The 19,499-nt window shown below is 46.7% G+C and overlaps 1 protein-coding gene across 12 annotated transcripts in view; it reads left to right on the forward strand.

Annotated features, from left to right (window-relative positions):
- Positions 1 to 19,499, forward strand: part of SFI1 (SFI1 centrin binding protein) — an 84,835-nt gene that overhangs the window by 19,400 nt on the left and 45,936 nt on the right. For 10 of the 12 annotated variants that reach the window (XR_011385157.1, XM_070065842.1, XM_051826540.2 and 7 more), the window contains exons 3-6: positions 5,160 to 5,333; positions 6,834 to 6,905; positions 16,739 to 16,849; positions 18,279 to 18,373. Coding sequence is in view for 11 of the 12 variants with exons in the window: in XM_070065842.1 (XP_069921943.1) it covers positions 5,160 to 5,333; positions 6,834 to 6,905; positions 16,739 to 16,849; positions 18,279 to 18,373 (452 nt within the window). In the remaining variant the exon portion in view is untranslated. The remainder of the gene's footprint in view (positions 1 to 5,159; positions 5,334 to 6,833; positions 6,906 to 16,738; positions 16,850 to 18,278; positions 18,374 to 19,499) is intronic. The other 2 variants (XM_070065841.1, XM_051826545.2) reach the window with 1 other exon arrangement.

A 19,499-nucleotide genomic window follows, 5' to 3' on the forward strand; every position in this document is an offset into this window, starting at 1 on the left:
GAGAAAGGTCTTCCTTTGCTGTTGGTTCACCCTCCAATGGCCGCCGCGGCCAGCGTGCTGCGGCTGGCATACCACGCTGATCCGATGGCAGGAGCCAGGTACTTATCCTGGTCTCCCATGGGGTGCAGGGCCCAAGCACTTGGGCCATCCTCCACTGCACTCCCTGGCCACAGCAGAGAGCTGGCCTGGAAGAGGGGCAACTGGGACAGAATCCGGCGCCCAGACCGGGACTAGAACCCGGTGTGTCGGCGCCGCAAGGCGGTGGATTAGCCTATTGAGCTGTGGTGCCAGCCTTAAAAGATTTATTTATTTGAAAGAGTTACACAGAGAGAAGAGAAGCAGAGAAAGGCGGGGGGTGGGGGTGGGGGTGGTGGTCTTCCATCCTCTGGTTCACTCCCCAATTGGCCACTGTGGCTGGAGCTGTGCCGATCAGGAGCCAGGAGCTTCTTCCAGGTCTCCCATACAGGTGCAGGGGCCCAAGGACTTGGACCATCTGCTGCTGCTTTCCCAGGCCATAGCGAGAGCTGGATCAGAAGTAGAGCAGCCAGAACCCTTAACTGATACCCACATGGGATGCCAGCACTGCAGGCAGCAGCTTTACCCACTATACCATAGCACCAACTTCCTGATGCTGTGTTTTGTTTTTAAAGATTTTATTTATTTATCTGAGAGGTAGAGTTACAGACAGTGAGAGGAAGAGACAGAGAGAAAGGTCTTCCCTCCGCTGGTTCACTCCCCAGATGGCCGCAATGGCCAGAGCTGTGCCGATCCAAAGCCAGGAGCCAGGAGCCTCTTCCTAGTCTTCCACGCAGGTGCAAGGACCCAAGCACTTGGGCCATCTTCCACCGCTTTCCAAGGCCACAGCAGAGAGCTGGATAGTAAGTAGAGCAGCCAGGACTGGAACCGGCACCCATATGGGATGCCAATGCCGCAGGCTGAGGATCAACCTACTGTGCCATGGCACTGGCCCCAATGGTGTGTTTTTTAAAGTGGCTTCTACTTCATCTATTTTGTATTTCTTTAGTCTTTTTTCATCTCCCTGCTCTGTTCCTTCCATAAAATGTGCCATACATTGTGTTAGAAGCTGAGCACGTATGAATGCCAAGTACACACACATGCACGCAAATAAGAGTGGTTTCTGTTAACATGAAACCACTGAATAGATTAGGGGAAGACGGACACTCCATTATATCTAAGTGTGTAAACAAATTTGTAAACAAATACATAGTTTCAGTTCACGATCTCATCCTTCAGGTGTAGATTCTGCTAGAATAACTCATTTCTGGGGCCCTGTCGTTTATACCAGCACTAATGTCTTTAAGCTCCCAGAGCTGTAAGTAGTTCTGCTGCTGCTTGAGTCGCTGCCTGGGAAAGAGGAGCCCAGAGACCTGATGAGAGGAGCTAGCCACGGGACAGGGGTGACTTTGGGGTTGGGCTTCCTCACGGTCAGAGCTGAGTAGTAGCTGTTGCTGGTGTAGCAGGGCTTCAGAAGAGCACTGTCCCGGCCTGCCTTCCACCAGTTAGCTCTGTTTCATGGGCTTTTAGGACCTTTTTATTTTTGTTTTAAAGCGAGTAAGTTGAAAGCCTTAATTTCATTTATTTATTTGAAAGTCGGAGTTACAGAATGAGGGAGAAACAGAGATATTTTATCCACTGGTTCACTGCCCAAATGACCACAACAGAAGGATCTGGGCTGATCCTAAGCCAGGAGCCAGGAGCTTTTTTGGGTCTCCCACATGGGTGCAGGGGCCCAAATACTTTGGCTGTCTCCCATTGCTTTGCCAGACCATAGCAGAGAGCTGGATCAGAAGTGGGGAAGGGGGGAATGTGGCATAGTGGATGAAGCCACTGACTTACAATGCTGGCATCCCACATGGGTGCCGATTCAAGTCCTGGCTGCTCCAACTCCCGTCCAGCTCTCTGATATGACCTGGGAAAAGCAGAAGAGTCCTTGGGCCCCTGCACCCATATGGGAGACCTGGAAGACACTCCTGGCTTTGGATTAGCGCAGCTCCAGCCATTGTGGCCATCTGGGGAGTGAACAAGCAGAAGGAAGACCTCTCTCTCTGCCTCTTCTTCTCTGTGTAACTCTGACTTTCAAGTAAATAAATAAATCTTTTAAAAAAAGGTTTTTTTTTTTTTAAAGGCATAATTAGAGATCTTCCGTCCACTGGTTCATTCCTCAATGGGCGCCATGGCCAGGGTTGGGCTAGGCTGAAGCCAGGAGCTTCCTCCAGGTCTCCCTGTGTGGGTTCAGGGGCCTAAGGACTTGGGCCATCCTCTGCTGCTTTCCCAGGCCACAGCAGGGAGCTGGATTGGAAGTGGAGCAGCTGGGATACAAACCAGTGCCCATATGATATACTGGCAGTGGTGACTGCCTAACTTGCTGTGCCACAACTCGAGCCCTGGGTTCTGTATTTTAAAATTTACCTACTTGCTAAAACTTATTTGTAATCCCCAAATCAGTTCTCTCTGTGTTGTCAGTCATTTGAGGACACGTGCAAAGCAGAAAAACTTTGAATCATTGAATGCACATGTTCTTAGCTGAGGTCAACAAAAAAGTCAAAAAAGTGCTGGGCAGTGCTGCTGTGCTGTGGGTTAAACCACTGCTTGTGATGTCAGAGCCGGTTTGAGTCCAAGCTGCTCTGCTACTAGTCTAGCTCCCTGTCAGTGCACCTGGATAGCAGCGGAAGATGGCCCAATTCGGGCCCTGCCATGCACTCACTGGGAGACCAGTTAGAGCTCCTGGCTCTTGGCTTCAGCCTGACCCAGCCTTGGCCATTGTGGCCATTTGGGGTGTGAACTAGTGGATAGGAGATCTCTCTCTCTCTCTCTCTCTCTCTCTCTGCCTTTCAAATAAATGAATCTTAAAAAAAAAACAAAGATGGAAATGATGCTCTTCCTCGTTTGAGCAGTCACACTGTATGTAACCCAGGGTCCTTTTCGCAGTCTGTGCAGTGCCTTGTTTGTCACATTTTGTGCATTTTGTTGATGATTTTCCTGTTTAAAATGGTCCCCAAGCATATTGTTGCAGTGCTGGGTGGCAGCCTTCAGCACAGGAACACTGTGAGGTAGCTTATGGAGAGGATGTGTGCGTTCCAGAAGCTGCTTCCAGGCAGGAGTGACCATGCTGTTGGCCATGAATTCAACATCAAATGAGCTACTGTATATTAAGTAAAGTGTGTCAGCAGAAGGTCATAAAGTCCAGGCTTATGAACTGATGAGAATGTTCTTGCAGGCTTGCAGGAAGCTTACTCTGTATTTACCCTAGAAGCAGTGGTTTGGTATTTGAGGAAATAACTACTGTACAAAGCTTGAGAATTGCTATTTTTCCCCCTCTGTCCCATTTGAGAATAAGTTGTGGCTGATTGCCCCATAGCGTTATTTGTAGAAAAATGAGAGAGAAGGAAAACTTCCCATTTGATTACTTTCCTTTCTGGCCTTGGATTCGGTTTGAGGTCACACATTGCATTTGTCTTGGAGGTCTCCTTCAGTTTGGAACTCTTTGTCGGTCTTTACCTCTTTTTGAACAGTTCAGACTACTTACCTTTAAATAATGTTTCTCAGATTGGGTTTCCTCAGTGTTTTTCTATATTTGAGTTTCCTCAGTCTTTGTGATTAGACTCAAGTCGGGCATTTTTGGCAGAAATAACCTCAGAAGTGATCCTCTGTCCTTCCTGGTGTGTGATATCCAGAGACACATCATGTGGGTTGCTCTCATTACTGTTGATGTTAACTTTATTCACCTGGCGTTTCCATTTCTGCACTGCAGAATGAATAAGTATTTTGTGGGTAGATGCTTTTTTTTAATGTCCTGTTCTGCATCAGACTAGCACTGACTTGGTTTTGCATCCATTGATGATTGTTTCCGATTCAGTTATTAATGTGATGGTTCTTAAATGATGACTTTATAATCCTTTCCAAATTTATTGGCATTCTGCACAGCACAACTTTCCCCATGCATTTATTTACATATATCAGTATAGATTGTGTATTTTTATTTTATTCATTGGGGTTTAATCTGTTGCTACTCAGTTGTTCCAGATTTTGTCATTATTATAAGCAGATTACTGTGTCTCCCTTTTTTTAAATTACCAACCCTACAGGGGCTGCTTGCAAAGCTGGCATCCTGTGTTGGTGCCGGTTTGTGTCCCAGCTGCTCCACTTCCAATCCAGCTCCCTGCTAATGGTCTGGGAAAAGCAGCAGAAGATGGCCCAAGGGTTTGGGCTCCTGCCACCCAAGTGGGAGACCTGGATGAAGTTTCTGGTTTTGTCCTGGCATTGCGGCTATCTGGGGAGTGGACTACAAGATTCTGTCTTTGCCTTTTCCTCCCTGCTCACCTTATTTTTTTTTTTCTTTTAAGATTTGTTTGTTTATGGGAAAGAGATCTTCCATCTGCTGGTAAATTCCCTAAATGACCATAATGACTGGGCCTGGGTCAAGCCGAAGCCAGGAGCCAGGACCTCCGTCTGGGTCTCCCATGTGGGTGGCAGGGGACCAGACACTTGGGCCATCTTCCACTGCTTTTCTCAGGTGCATCAACAGGGAGCTGGGTCAGAATCGGAGCATCCGGAGCATATTAGCACTCATATGCATTGCTGACATCACAGATGGCAACTTAACTTGCTGCACCACAACACCAGCTCCACTTTTCCCTTCCTTGATTGTAAAAGACAATTTCTTAATGTTTCTGAGATGCTGTGAAAAGCCGGCAACTTATTAGTGTTTAGTGAAGATGTGTAATTTCATATTGATAACAAAGCTACATTATCTGAAAATCTTTCATATATATATGATTTACAGATAATATGTACAGAAATATATATATTCAGCTTATATATGTGTATATATATATGAAGCTGTTTCCAGTTTATGAATGAGTTCTCTTAAAATTGCATAGGAAAAAAGAATGCGTTGGGCCATGACTCCAGGGTGCCCTCCAGCTCTGTGGTTCCTGCCTGGAGCAGACCTAGCAGTACCCACCTGCAGTGGCTGGCAGCTCTTTCTGTCAAGAGATTGGGCTGCTTATTGTCCTTGAAGCATGGTTAGGTTCAGTCTCAGTGAGCTTGTCTGTTTAATCTTGCTTGTATGTTAAGAGGTATTTGCATCACATGCACAGATCTTTTTATTCTCTCTCCTCTTATTCCCCTAATTTAAGGTCTTTCAGGGATGGTGCAGTTAAGAAACCTTATTCTCCAAAGATACTGTCCAACAAGAAGTCTTCTGCCTGCTCTGGGATCCGGAGGGAGTTTCCTGTTACCAGTCATCCAGTACGGTATCATACTTCCCGGACTGGGACTCGACAGGGCCGGTTAAGAGAATTGCGCATCAGGTGAGCTTATGAGTGGGCTGCCTGCTGGCATGGACTTTTCTCCGTTCATTTTCCTTGGTTAAAATGAGGGAATGATTCTTATTTGATTTTTTTAAGGATTTATATAATTATTTGAAAGGCAGAGTTACAGAAGAGAGAGAGAGAGAGAGAGGTGTGACATCCTCTGGTTCACTCCCCAAGTGGCCGACATGGCTGGAGTTGCACTGATCTGAAGCCAGGAGCCTGGAGCTTCTTCCAGGTCTCCCACATGTATGCAGGGACCCCAGGAACTTGGGCCATCTTCTACCGCTTTCCTAGGCCATAGCAGAGAGCTGGATCAGAAGTGGAGCAGCTGGGACTCAAACCAGCACTCATAAGGGATGCCAGCACTGCAGGCCGTGGCTTTACTTGATATGCTACAGCACTGGCCCTGATTCTTATTTTCTTACAACGGTTAGTTGGAAAGCTTGATATTTAGAACCTGCATACCTAAAACCTGTAATTGAATTATTTCTTTCATGTTCTCCAGTGTGCCCCACCTTATGCAAGTTAAAAGATTCCTCCAGAAAAAGTTGAAACATGGGCCAAGAAAAATGATCATTGGTCAGTTATGTTAAAGGTCCATTTATTCATTCAACAAAAATTTGTCAGGTGCCAGCTCTCCAAGATATTATGTTAAGCGCTGAGCATAAAGATACGGCATGATAAATGCTATGAGAGGAGAAGGATGTGGTACAGAGGCATACATGGCAAGATCAGCCCCATTATAGAAGCAGCAGTGACCTTCTGGAGGAAGTGGAGGTTAGAGTGGGTCCTGAGGATAACGTAAAATCAGACAAAGGGCAGGTGGAGGAATGTCCCAGACCCAGGCCAAAGATCAGCTGCATAAGACAGTTAGATTTCCTAGTGTGTGTTCCAAGCACTGTGCTAGCTACTGCAGATACTGTGAGCCTGTTCTTGGGCTCACAGTGCAGAGGAAATGACAGACACCCTGCAGGTCCATGGCTGTGATATTGTATCATTTGTCACACAACAGGTGTGACCAGAGTGCTGGGAGGTCACAGCTGCTCCCCCTGGTTTGAAGGGGAAGGTTTGGGATAAGTGGGTATTTATTAGGCATTTAGGATAATGTGAATGAATTGTCACATTGTTCCTTTATCTTAGCTTTCAAGTCTTTATCTTTTCATTGACTACACACACACACACACACACACACATACACACACACACACACACAAAAGAGAGGGAGAGACAAAGGCCCAGGCTAGACCAAACCAAAGCTGGGAGCTAGGAACTCAGTTCAAGTTTCCCATGTGGGTGGCAGGGACCCGACCACTTGAGCCATCACCTGCTGTCTTCCAGAGCTGTCTTAGCAGGAAGCTGGAATTGGAATAGAGCCAGGACTTGAAACCAGGCACTCCTATATAGCATGTGGGCATATTAAGTGGTTCACAAATATTTGCCCTGTTTATAAACCAGTAGCTAAATGGAGTTTTAAAATGTATATATTCTTTCTTACAGATGTGTGTCCAGAAAGTTCTTATATTTGTGGATTCGAATGACTTTTGGAAGAGTATCTCCCTCTAAAGCCAGGTAATATTAGCTCAAAACAACAGATTTCTATTGAATGTGTTTTAGTTTTTTTTTCCTTTTATTGACACATATGTTATACATCCATATTTACCAGAAAAGATGTGATGTTTCAATACATGTATATGTATTGTATATGTATATATGTATATGTATATGATCACATTAGAATAATTAGCATATCTATCACCTCTAGTGTTTATCATTTCTTTATGGTGAGAATATTAAAACTCCTCTCCTAGCTATTTTGAAATATACAACACATTATTGTTAACTGTAGTCACCCTCCTGAGCAGTGGGATAACAGAACTTGTTCCCCTGTCCTGCTGGAACATTTTTTTTTTTTTTAAGATTTATTTATTCCTATGCAATTTTATTTGTCTGAGAGGCAGAGTTACAAACAGGGAGAGAGAGAGACTGAGAGAGCTCTTCCGTTCTCTGGTTCTCTCCCCAAATGGTTGTTGTGGCTGGAGCTGGGCCAATCGGAAGCCAGGGGCCAGGAGCTTCCCCCAGGACTCCCATGAAGTTGCAGGGGCCCAAGGACTTGGGCCATCTTCTGCTGCTTTCCCAGGCCATAGCAGGGAGCTGGATTGGAAGAAGAGCAGCCAGGACACAAGCCAGCACCCATATGGGATGCTGGCACTGCAGGCAGAGGCTTAGCCTACTCTGCCACAGCACCAGCCCCTGTGGAACATTGAAGCTGTTGAGTAACCCCTCCTCATCCCCTGGCCCACTTCCCTTCCTCTGGTAACCATTGTACCAGTTTAAACTTCTTTTTTTTTTTTTTTTTTTTTTTTTGACAGGCAGAGTGGACAGTGAGAGAGAGAGACAGAGAGAAAGGTCTTCCTTTGCCGTTGGTTCACCCTCCAATGGCCGCCGTGGCCGGCGCGCTGCGGCCGGCGCACCGCGCTGATCCGATGGCAGGAGCCAGGAGCCAGGTGCTTTTCCTGGTCTCCCATGGGGTGCAGGGCCCAAGCACCTGGGCCATCCTCCACTGCACTCCCTGGCCACAGCAGAGGGCTGGCCTGGAAGAGGGGCAACCGGGACAGAATCCGGCGCCCCGACCGGGACTAGAACCCGGTGTGCCGGCGCCGCTAGGCGGAGGATTAGCCTATTGAGCCGCGGCGCCGGCCCCAGTTTAAACTTCTACAAGAGCAACTCTTTAAGAGCTTGCAAATGAGTGAGATGATGTATTTATGTTTTTCTGCCTGGTTTATCTCGCCTCATGTAATGTTCTCTAGGTTCATCCGTGTTGTTAGCAATACCTTCAACTTTGTTAATGGCTGAATACTATTCTCTTACGTTCATATAGCATGTTTTCTTTATCCACTCATCTGCTGATGGACACTTAGGTTTATCCCATACCTTAGCTGTTGTGAAGAGTGCTGTAATAAACATGGGAGTGCAGATACCTCTTTCACAGACAGCATCCCAATGTTTTCATTTCCTTAGGATATGTACTGCATCATAAGGCAGCTCTACTTTTAAATTTTTTGAAAAGCAATGTATTTTTTTAAAAGATTTTATTTATTTATTTAAGAGGTAGAATTACAGACAGTGAGAGGGAGAGACAGAGAGAAAGGTCTTCCTTCCCTTGGTTCACTCTTCAAAAGGCCACAGTGGCCAGAGCTGTGCTGCTCCGAAGCCAGGAGCCAGGTACTTCTTCCTGCTCTCCCATGTGGGAGCAGGGGCCCAAGCACCTGGGCCATCTTCTACTGCTTTTTCAGGCCATAGTAGAGAGCTGGATTGGAAGAGGAGCAGCCGGGACTTGAACTGGCACCCATATGGGATGCTGGCGCCACAGGCAAAGGATTAACCTACTGCGCCACGGCACTGGCCCCTTGAAAAGCAATTTCATATCAATAGTTTTGGCATCTGTGTGAAATGTACCTATTCCTTCAAAAATACAAATGCAGGGGCTGGCATTGTGGTGTAGCCAGTAAAGCTGCAGCCTGCGATGCTGGCATCCCATGTGGGACCCCTGCTAATGGTCTAGGAAAAGTGGTGGAGGATGGCCCACGTGTTTGTGCCCCTGCTACTCAAGTGGAAGACCAGGAAGAAGCTCCTGACCTTGGCCTGGCCCAGCCCTGGCTGTTGTGGCCACTGGGTGTGAACTAGTAGATGTAAGATCTCTCTCTCTTGTTCTCTCTCCCTCTTTCTCTCTATAACTCTGACTTTCAAATAAATAAATAAAATCTTTAGAAACAAACAATAACACAGGCGTTGCGGCATAGCTGGTAAAGCTGCCTTCTGTGACATCGGCATCCCATATGGGTGCCAGTTCATGTCCTGGCTGCCTCATTTTTTTTTTTTTTAAAGATTTATTTATTTATTTGAAAGGTAGTTACACAGAGGCAGACACTTAGAGAGAGAGAGTGATCTTTAATCCACTGGTTCACTCCCCAGATGACAGCAACTGTTGGAGCTGCACCGATCTGAAGCTAGAGGCCAGGAGCTTCCTCTGGGTCTCCCACTTGGGTGCCGGTACCCAAGGACCTGGGCCATCCTCTGCTGCTTTCCCAGGCCATAGCAGAGAGCTGGATCAGAAGTGGAGCAACCAGGACTCAAATTGGTGCCCACATGGGATGCCAGCACTACAGGCAGTGGCCCTATCTGCCACACCATAACACCGGCCCCTGGCTGCCCCTCTTCTGATCTGTCTCCCTGCTAATGGCCTGGCAGAAACTGTGGAGGATGGCACAAGTGTTTGGGCCTCTGCTACCTACATGGGAGACCTGGAAGAAGCTTCTGGCTTTTTGGCCTGGCCCAGCCCTGGCCATTGCAGCCATCTCAGTAGTGAACCAGCAGATGAAAGATATCTCTGTCTCTCTCTAACTCTGTCTTTCAAATAAATAAATAAATCTTTTTTAAAGACCCAAATACACAAATATAGAAAACTCATATAGAAAAAAACTCATTAGAAAAAAATTTATTTGGGTAGCTCCCTATATATTTGATATTAGAATCATTTAAAAAAAAAGTTCCCCTAGAGATAATTCAGTACTGGTCAATTCTGTTATACATTAAAGAGGAAATAACAGCATAATAATAATATTCTTTCAGAAAATAGAGAAAGATGACATTTTCTAGCTCATTTTAAGAGATAAGCATAGCCCTGATATCAAAACCTGATGAAGACAAGAAACAAATATTAGAGAGCAGAAGCCTTGATTAGTACAGGAGGAAAAACTCTAACTGAATATGTAACAAGTCAGATCCAGAAAAAAGTAAAAATGTTGAAGTTTTTGTTTTGTATTAAGTTGATGTTTCGGCGTGTGTTGGTACATCCTGCCCCTGCCTCTCCCCAGCCACCAGAGGGAGGAGCAGTCCCTAATATAACCATGGAGTATAATGGTGACTTCATGCATGTTAGATGACTGAATGAGCGAGTGAAGAAATCATCCTAAAGTTGATCAGGACTGCTGAGATGTCTCTGAAAAAAAAAAAAAAAAAAAAAAAGAAGTGCTCAGAAGAAGAAAAGGAAGGCTTTTGAGACCAGTAGACTGGCTTCATGGGGCCTGGGAGGGAAATTGGCATTGGCAAGGGCAATTCTGGTAAAGAGCAAACCCCTCTGCAGTGGCTTCACTTTGTATGGACCACAGCTTCCCACTGCTGTGATATTTGGTTACAATGACAATTGTGTTAGCTGCAGTGCCTAAAAGGGATTGTGCAAGGAATTTATAGGAGACAGAAATGCTGCAGGAGGCAGTGGAGGTGGATATAAGGGGCCAATGAAGAGATTTTTAAAAAAATCTTATTTATGGGGCCGGCGCTGTGGTGTAGCAGGTAAAGCTGCCGCCTGCAGTGCCGGCATCCCATATGGGTGCCGGTTCGAGACCCGGCTGCTCCACTTCTGATCCAGCTCTCTGCTATGGCCTGGGAAAGCAGGGGAAGATGTCCCAAGTCCTTGGGCCCCTGCACCCACGTGGGAGACCTGCACCCACGTGGGAGACCTGGAAGAAGCTCCTGGCTCCTGGCTCCGGATCAGCGCAGCTCCGGCCTTGGCGGCCATTTGGGGACTGAACCAGCAGATGGAAGATTTTCTCTCTCTCTCTCTCTGCTTCTCCCTCTCTCTCTCTCTGTGTAACTATGACTTTCAAGTAAAATAAATAAGTCTTTAAAAAAAAATCTTATTTATGAGAGAGAAAGTGAGTGCCCATCCCCAATGTCCACAATGGCTGGGGCTGGGGTAGGCTAAAGCCAACAGCCAGGGACTCAATCCAGGTCTCCCACATGGGTGGCAAGGACCGAACTATTTTGGCCATCACCTACTGTCTCCTAGGATTTACATTAACAGGAAGCTAGAGTTAGGAGCCAGATCTGGGGCTTGAACCCAGTCACTCTGATATGGGATGCAGATGTCTTAACCTATAGGCCAAATACTTGCCTCCTGGGGATGTTTCAGGAGAAGTGTTGGCGAATATTGTGGGTTCTGCCCTGCTCCCCTCTGCCAGATGACTCCCTAAATGTCTGCCATGGCCAGGAGCTCAAGCTGAGAGCCAGGAACTCAATCACGTCTCCCACTTGCGTGGCAGGGACTTGACCATTTGAGCCATCACCGCTCCCTTCCTAGTAGGAAGCTTGAATCAGGAGCCTGAACTGGGAATCAAACCCCAGTATTTCAGTACCTAATGTGGGCAGCCTAACTGGCCTCTTAGCTGTTAGGTCAAACACCCACAACTGGTCTATCTATCAGGGAAGAAGACTTCCTGGAAGCTTTCGACTGTGTGTGCTTCTCTCTCGTTAACCAGAGCTTTGTCGCTGGCCTCTTTGGGCAATAGGGGAGGTCGGTGTAGCAGTCCTTCCAGCCTCCGTGGTGGATGCTGGTGAGGAAGCAGGGGTTTGACCGTGGTGTTGGGTTAGCCAGTGACTGGCACGAAAACTTGCACGTGGTGCTCTTATTCTTTTCTTTGCTCTTGAGTGGTCACAAGGTTTAGAGGAATGAGCAAAGGACTAGAATCCAGGAGACCTGAGTTTTGGTTCTAATGCTGCCTCTAGCTGATTGATCTGAGGACAAGTTACAGCTTTGGGCCTCAGATTCTCAAAATGTGGAATCGAAGAGTGAGAATAGTTGTTCTCTAAGCATCTACCAGAATTGGCAATCTAATAATGTGTTGCTGTGGCTTAGAAGCTTGTCATGAGTCATGAGTTGTCATTTTCAAATTGTGGTTTGTTTTTGAATCAGGTGGGTTTTTTTGTTACTTTGGAGAAATAGTGGATATCCTGATCTTTGTTTTTTTGGTTTGTCTTTTTTTTTTTTTTTTTTTTTTTTTTAGGTTTGTTTATTTATTTGAGAGGCAGAGTTACAGACAGAGGGAGAGACAGAGAGGTCTTCATCCGCTGGTTCACTCCCCAGATGGCTGCAACACCAGAGCAGGGCTGATCTGAAGCCAAGAGCCAGGAGCCTCTTCCAGGTCTCCCACATAGTTGCAGGGGTCCAAGCACTTGGGCCATCTTCTGCTTTCCCAGGCCATCAGCAGGGAGCTGGATTGGAAGTGGAGCAGCCACTCGAACCAGCGCCCCTATGGGATGCCGGTACTACAGGCAGAGGCTTAACCTACTACACCACAGTGCTGGCCCCTGGTTGTTTTCCATACAGAGTTATTTGTTTCTTATTTTCAGGAATGTAACAAGGGAATGATCTTGTGTCAGAAATTGCAGAAAATGCCTTTCTGTGCTTAGAGAATATTTTAATTTTATAAATTAGAGTTGTTTTGTCATTGATAAAATTAAACCAAAATGACCATTGAACTAGTAGGGCAGAAACATAAAGCATGTGCCAATATATAAGGCAGTTTTAAAATTTTTTAATTTTAATTTATTTGAAAGACATAGAGGGTCAGAGACGGAGATATCCTCCATTCATTTTTTCACTACCCAAATGCTTACAACAGCTGGGACTGGGCCAGGTCGTAGCCAGGAGCCCAGAACTCAGTGTGATTCTCTCATGTGGATAGCAGGGACTCAAGTATTTGGGCTGTCATCTGCTGTCTCTCAGGATGTGCGTCAGTAGGAAGCTGGTGTTCGAAAGCTCAAACCCAGGCACTCCAAAATGAGATGTGGTCATCTTAACTGCTGTGCCAAATGCTTGCCCCAAGGTACTCTTAGATAGGGGGACTATGCCTTACTTAAGACTGAAGAGAAGATCTGAACAAAATTCTTGGCTAGTTTAGGAGGTAGATGAAACAGTCTTACCCAATTATAGCGTTTAATTCAGAAATATTTCTTCCTCATTTTTAAGAAGATTTATTTATTTGGTTGTTTGTTTAAAAGAGTTACAGATGGAGGGGAAGAGGGAGAGGTCTTCTATCGACTGGTTCATTCCCCCCAGATGACTGCAACAGCCGGGGCTGGGCCAGGCTGAGTAAGGAGCCGGGAGCTTCATCTGGGTTTCCCACGTGGGTAGAAGGGGACCAAGCACTTGGGCCATCTTCTACTGCTTTCCCCAGGCCATTAGCAAGGAGCTGAATTGGAAGTGGAGCAACCGGGACACACACTAGCACCCATATGGTGTGCTTGTGTTACAGGCTGTGGTTTTACCCTGTACACCACTACACTGTCCCCTTCTTCCTTATCCTTAGCTAATGGCCTTGCTTCCTCTTTTCTCAAGAAAACAGAAGCAGTGGAAGATACCTCCACACGGTCCCTCCACCACATCTATCTGCTGCCAGCATCTGTAGCCATCACTTGCTTAACAGGAGGGAAACTGCTATCCATGCCTTCATCTGAGGCACTGTCCTTGACCTGTGCTCTAACGGTCTGCCCATGCCTACCGAGACCATTGCTGTATCAACATTTTTTTTCTTTTCTGTGTTGTCAGTTTTCCCCTTTTCACTAGATCATTTCCTTCATATAAATGCAAGTCTCCACCAAAAAAAAAAAAAAAAAAATCTCTTTGCCCCCACTGCTTTCTGCAGCCTGGCACTCTATCTTTTTGCTCTCTGTTCTGTCAAATCCCTGGCCGTACTCAGTGCCTCCAGCATCACTTCTTGTCTATCTTAAATCCACTCCATGGGGCTTCTTCCTTTTTTTCTTTTTTGAGATTTATCTGTTTATTCTAAAGTCAGAGTCAGAGTCAGAGTCAGAGAGAGAATGAGAGAGAGAGAAATAGCCTTTCCATCTGCTGGGCCAAGCCAAAGCCAGGAGCCAGGAGCTTCTTTTGGATCTCCCACATGGGTGTAGGGGCTCAAGCAATTGCCCCATCCTCCGCTGGTTTCCCAGGTGCATTAATAGGGAGCTGGGGGGCTGGCACTGTGGCCCAGCGGGTTTTTTTTAAAGCCCTGGCCTACAGCGCTGGCATCCCATATGGGCGCATATTCGAGTCCCGGCTGCTCCACTTTTGATCTGGCTCTCTGCTATGGCCTGGGAAAACAGTAGAAGATGACCCAAATCCTTGGGCTCCTGCATTCCTTGGGCTCCTGCACCCACGTGGGAGAATGGAAGGAAGCTCCTGGCTCCTGGGTTCGGATCAGCTCAATTCTGGCTGTTGTGGCCATTTGGGGTGTGAATCGGTGGATGGAAGACCTCTTCCTCTCTCTCTCTCTCTCGCTCTCGCTCTCTGGCTCTCTGGCTCTCTGGCTCTATCTCTCTCTGTAACAATGTCTTTAAAATAAATAAATCTTTAAAAAATTGGAATTGGAAGCGGAGAAGCTGGGACTCGAACCAATGCAAATATGGGATGCTGCTTTTCAGGCAGCAGCTTTACCTGCTATGCCACTCCGTGGCCCCTGCATGATGCTTTTGATACCACCGTTCAACCCTTACAGTTTTTGTTCAGAGTGCTAAGTTTGCTAAAAGCAGCGATGAATTCCTAAACTTTTCCTTCCTTGACTACCAGACAGCCTTACACAGTCCATCATTTGTTTCTGCCAGAAGCCCTTCTCCCAACTTCTAGGATACTGTGCCCTCACAGTTTTCTCCTACCTTTTTGACTGCTCCTTCTAACTCTGCTTTGTCAGTTCCTCCTCATCTAAATGCCCCAACACCCAGCCCTGTAACTGCTTCTGACTTACTTACCTCACTCATGGTCGTGGTGATATCGAATCCCACGGTGATTTCCAGATGTACTCACATACACCCAGTCCACACCTCTGTCTTGAGCTCCAAGAATCCTGCACACATGACAGCTGGGTATCACAGCTCAGTATGTCCCAAATGGAAATTTTTTTAAAAAATAATTTTTAAAAATGTATTTGAAAGAGTTACAGAGAGAGGTAGAGGTCTTCCATCCACTGGTTTACTTCACAAATGGCCATAATGGCCAGAGCTGAGCTGATCCAAAGCCAGGAGCCAGGAGCTTCTTCCAGGTCTCCCACATGGGTGCAGGGGCCCAAGGACTTGGGCCATCCTCTGCCTGGTTTCCTGGGCGCATTAACAGGGAGCTGGATCGGAAGTGGGCAGCTGGGACTTGATCTGGTGCCCATATGGGATACAGGCCTGGGCTTTAACCCCCTGAGCCACAGTGCTGGCTCCCAAACAGAAATCTTGATCTTCCCACAAGCCTCTCCACTGTCTTCCTGCACTCATTGGAAACTCTTATTCTTCCAGAGACTCAAGTCAAACAAAATCTGGGAGTCAGAATTACAGAGAGGCATCATCCATCTGCTGGGTCATTCCCCAGATGGCCACAGCAGCCGGAGCTGGGCCAATCTGAAGCCATGAGCTTCTTCCGGGTCTCCCACATGGGTGCAGGGGGCCAAGGTCTCAGGCCATCTTCTACTGTTTTCCCAGGCCATAGTAAAGAGCTGGTTGGGAAATGGAGCAGCCGGGACTTGAACTGGCACCCATATGGGATGCCGGCACTGTAGGCAGCGGCTTCACCTGCTACCCACAGCACTGGCCCCACGTGTATCTTTATAAGCCAATTTTTGCAAACTGTGAGTGGGAGAGCAGGAGGGACATGTTAGTAACCTGCACAATTATGAAAAGAGATTCAGAGAGGCCAGTGTGTGTCCTGGTAAAGCCACTGGCTGTAACACTGGCATCCCATGTGGGTGCTGATTTGTGTCCTAGCTGTTCCACTTTGGATCCAGCTCCCTGCTGATAGTCTTCCTCCTTGTCAAGCCACATGGGTGGGTGTAGAGCCCATGCACTTGGCCATCTTCCACTGCTTTCCCAGGTGCATTAGCAGGGAGCCAGATCCAAAGTGGAGCAGCCAGGACTCAAACCGGCACCCCTATGGGATGTTGGTCCTGCAGGTGGCAGCTTTGCCCCATTATGCCACAGTGCCGGTCCTGGGACCCAAGTACTTGAGCCATCACCTGCTGTCTCCCAGGATGTTCATTAGCAGGAATCTGGACTGGAAGCAGAGCTGGCACGTGACCTAGGCTGTCTAATATGGGATGTGGGTGTTCTAAGCAACATCCTAACTGCTGAGCCAAATGCTTGCACTATGTCTATTTTTTATTATTATTTTGGCTTTTCTATGAGGTAGCAGTGGCAATATAAAGGCTGTGATTTGGGAGCAGCATTGTGGTGTAGTGGGTAAAACCATCACATGTAGTGCCAGCATCCCATTTGGGCACCAATTCAAGTCCTGGCTGCTCTTCTTCCGATCTAGCTCCCTGCTATGGCCTGGGAAAGCAGTGGAAGATGGCCCAGGTCCTTGGGCCCCCACACCCAAGTGGGAGACCCCGAAGAAGCTCCTGACTCCTGGCTTTGGATTGGCCAAGATCTGGCCATTGTAGCCATTTGGGGAGCGCACCAATGGATGGAAGGCCTCTCTTTCTCTCTGCCTCTGCCTTTCAAGTAAATCTTTAAAAACGAAACTGTGATTTGGGAATAGATGTCAGCTGTGACACTCTGTCCAGCTCTCTGGTTCTTTTTCATTGTCCTAGGTTTTACTGTAGGCAGCGAACATTACGGAAGGTCTTTGAAGCATGGAAAGAAGAGTGGTGGGTCTCTCATCAGGAGTGGAAGCTCTGTGTCCGAGCTGACTGTCACTACAGGTCAGTTTGCATCACTTTGCTTTAATTTTACACAGTATCAAATACACAGTATATTATTATCAAAAATAACTGTTGACATGTTTCTGATCATAAGGACCAAAGTATAGGGTTGCTTTTTTGTTTTTCTTTAAATCTTTTTTAAAGTAAGGTAAAAATCCTAAATTAAATCCAAGTAGGAATTCACATGCAGGGTCCATACACTCCTCCGCACTCCCCAGCTAATTCAAATAACCACTCTGTGTGTATTGTATCATGCCAATTATTTGATGGGACATTTCTTATTGTTTCTCACTTCCAAATAATTTCTAATTCTGAGAGTATTTTGCTTTTTAAGATAGTAATATGTTTTAATTTATATTGATAAAGTGAGAAAGTATTCCATATGCCCAGTCACTATAGAGCACCAAGAATATAGAAAAGGAAAATGCTTTCTCTTTGATATTCTCTTTTCCATGGATATGTGGATAAAAAAATGGGGAATTATACAGAATACATATTTTATACCTTTTTTGGAAAGAAAAAATATTTTTTAAAGATTTATTTATTTATTTGAAAGAGTTACACAGAAAAGCAGAGGCAGAGAGAGAGAGAGAGAGATCTTCCATCCACTGTCACTCCCCAGATGGCCGGAACAGCCAGAGCTGTGCCTATCCAAAGCCAGGAGCCAGGAGCTTCTTCTGGGTTTCCCATGTGGGTTCAGGGGCCCAAGTGCTTGGGCCATCTTCTACTGCTTTCCCAGGCCATAGCAGAGAGCTGGATCGGAAGTGGAGCAGCTGGGACCTGAACCGGCGCCCATATGGGATGCAGGCACTGCAGGCGGCGGCTTTACCCGCTATGTAATAGTGCCGGCCCTCCAAAAAATATATTTTATACATTGTGTCTTTAAAATGGTATTCATTCTCATTTTAGTCATACTTTTAGGTTCTTTGGGGGCAGGAATTCTGATTTGTGAATATTTAAGGTATTAACATTGAATAATTCTAGTAAGCTGAAATGAAGCCTGAGGAACTGGAGTAGTAAAAGTATGGAATGAAGAAGGTCTTAAAGTGTATGGTATGTGAATCGAAAAGGAACAAGAAAAGGAAGAAGTGTCATTGATTGTGTTTTGGTGGAGAGGAGGGCAAATGTTTTGCATGGTGTGCAGGTTGATTAAGATAACGACTGTTGTTCCAAGCATCGTGGCCTTGTGAATGCCAGAAGTGAAGGTCTTCTTGGAGAAATCAGGCCTTCTCTTCCCCCATGACAGCTCCAAGGGGTGGCCAATGACTGCTCCAAGGACAGTAGGCTTCCCTGTGATTCCAGGACGTGCAGTTGGAACTTAAATGCAGTAGAGTTTTTTTTGTGTCAGGAGGTTCTGTGTTATTTTCTTCTACATAGAGAACAGACTGTGCTGAATGAGGAGCGGTCATTTGCTTTTCTGATTCCTCAGGTACTACTTGTACAACCTGATGTTCCAGAACTGGAAGACCTATGTGCACCAGCAGCAGGAGATGAGGAACAAGTACATCAGAGCAGAGGATCATGGTAAGAAAAGGAAGTCCAAAAGATCATGCCCATGTTTACTCTTGCTCAAAAGACAAGCAAATTGTGTCCGAGAGAGAAGACGCTATTTGAGAGGCCGAGAGAGAGAGAGAGAGATGTACAGATGGAATTGCTGTCAGCTGGTTCACTCCCAAATGTCCATAGCGGCTGGGGTTGGGCCAGGTCAAAGTCAGTGCCCAGGAATTTAATCCAGGACTCCCAGATGGGTGGCAGGAGTCCAAGCACTTCAGCTGTCATCCGCTGCCTCCCATGCGTTAGCAGGAGGCAGAGGAGCTGAGACTCCAGCGTGGGAGGCCAGTGCCCCAAGCGTCGACTTACCCTGCTGTGGCACAACCTGCAGGAAGGGAAGATTTGTGTGACTCCTGTTTGTGGTTTTCAGAATACGTGTTCCCTGAATGGGGACTCTTGTGGGATCAGATTCCTGTGGCTCTCCCACACGCTGTGGTTTTGGTGCTAAAAGCTCATTTGGCCCTAATTTGTGTGAACTGGCCTGTCCCGGCCGGCTGGTGCAATGTGCTGCCTGTGTCCCCCATGCACCAGGGGGCTGCCCTCTGTCTTGCTGCCATGTGTCAGGTTGCAGGGAGACTGTGGAGCGGAGCTGCAGTGCTCATTTCTTTCTTTTTGAGGATGTATTTATTTATTTATTTTGAATTAGGGTTCTTCCACCTGCTGGTTTACTCCCCAAATGGGACCAGGCCAGGCTGAAGTTAGGAGTCAGCTTCTTCCTGGTCTCCCACATTTGGGCCATCTTCCATACTTGGGCCATCTTCCACAGCTTTCTCAGGGTATAGCAGAGAGCTGGATTGGAAGTGGAGCAGTGGGGACTTGAACTGGCGCCCATATGGGATGCCAGCACTGCAGGCGGTGGCTTCATCTGCTACGCCACAGCACCGGCCTCCAGTTCTTTATTCTTGCCAATCTCTTTGTTTTCAAGTTCATTGATTTCTGCTCTTTTTTTTTTTTTTCTCTGACAGAGTTAGTGAGGGAGAGAGACAGAGAGAAAGGTCTTCCTTCCGCTGGTTCACCCCCCCAAAATGGCTGCTGCGGCCAGCGCGCTGCACCAATACGAAGCCAGGAGCCAGGTGCTTCCTCCTGGTCTCCCATGTGG

Source organism: Oryctolagus cuniculus, chromosome 21 (genome assembly GCF_964237555.1).
Source record: "Oryctolagus cuniculus chromosome 21, mOryCun1.1, whole genome shotgun sequence".
Classification (NCBI taxonomy): Eukaryota; Metazoa; Chordata; class Mammalia; order Lagomorpha; family Leporidae; genus Oryctolagus; species Oryctolagus cuniculus.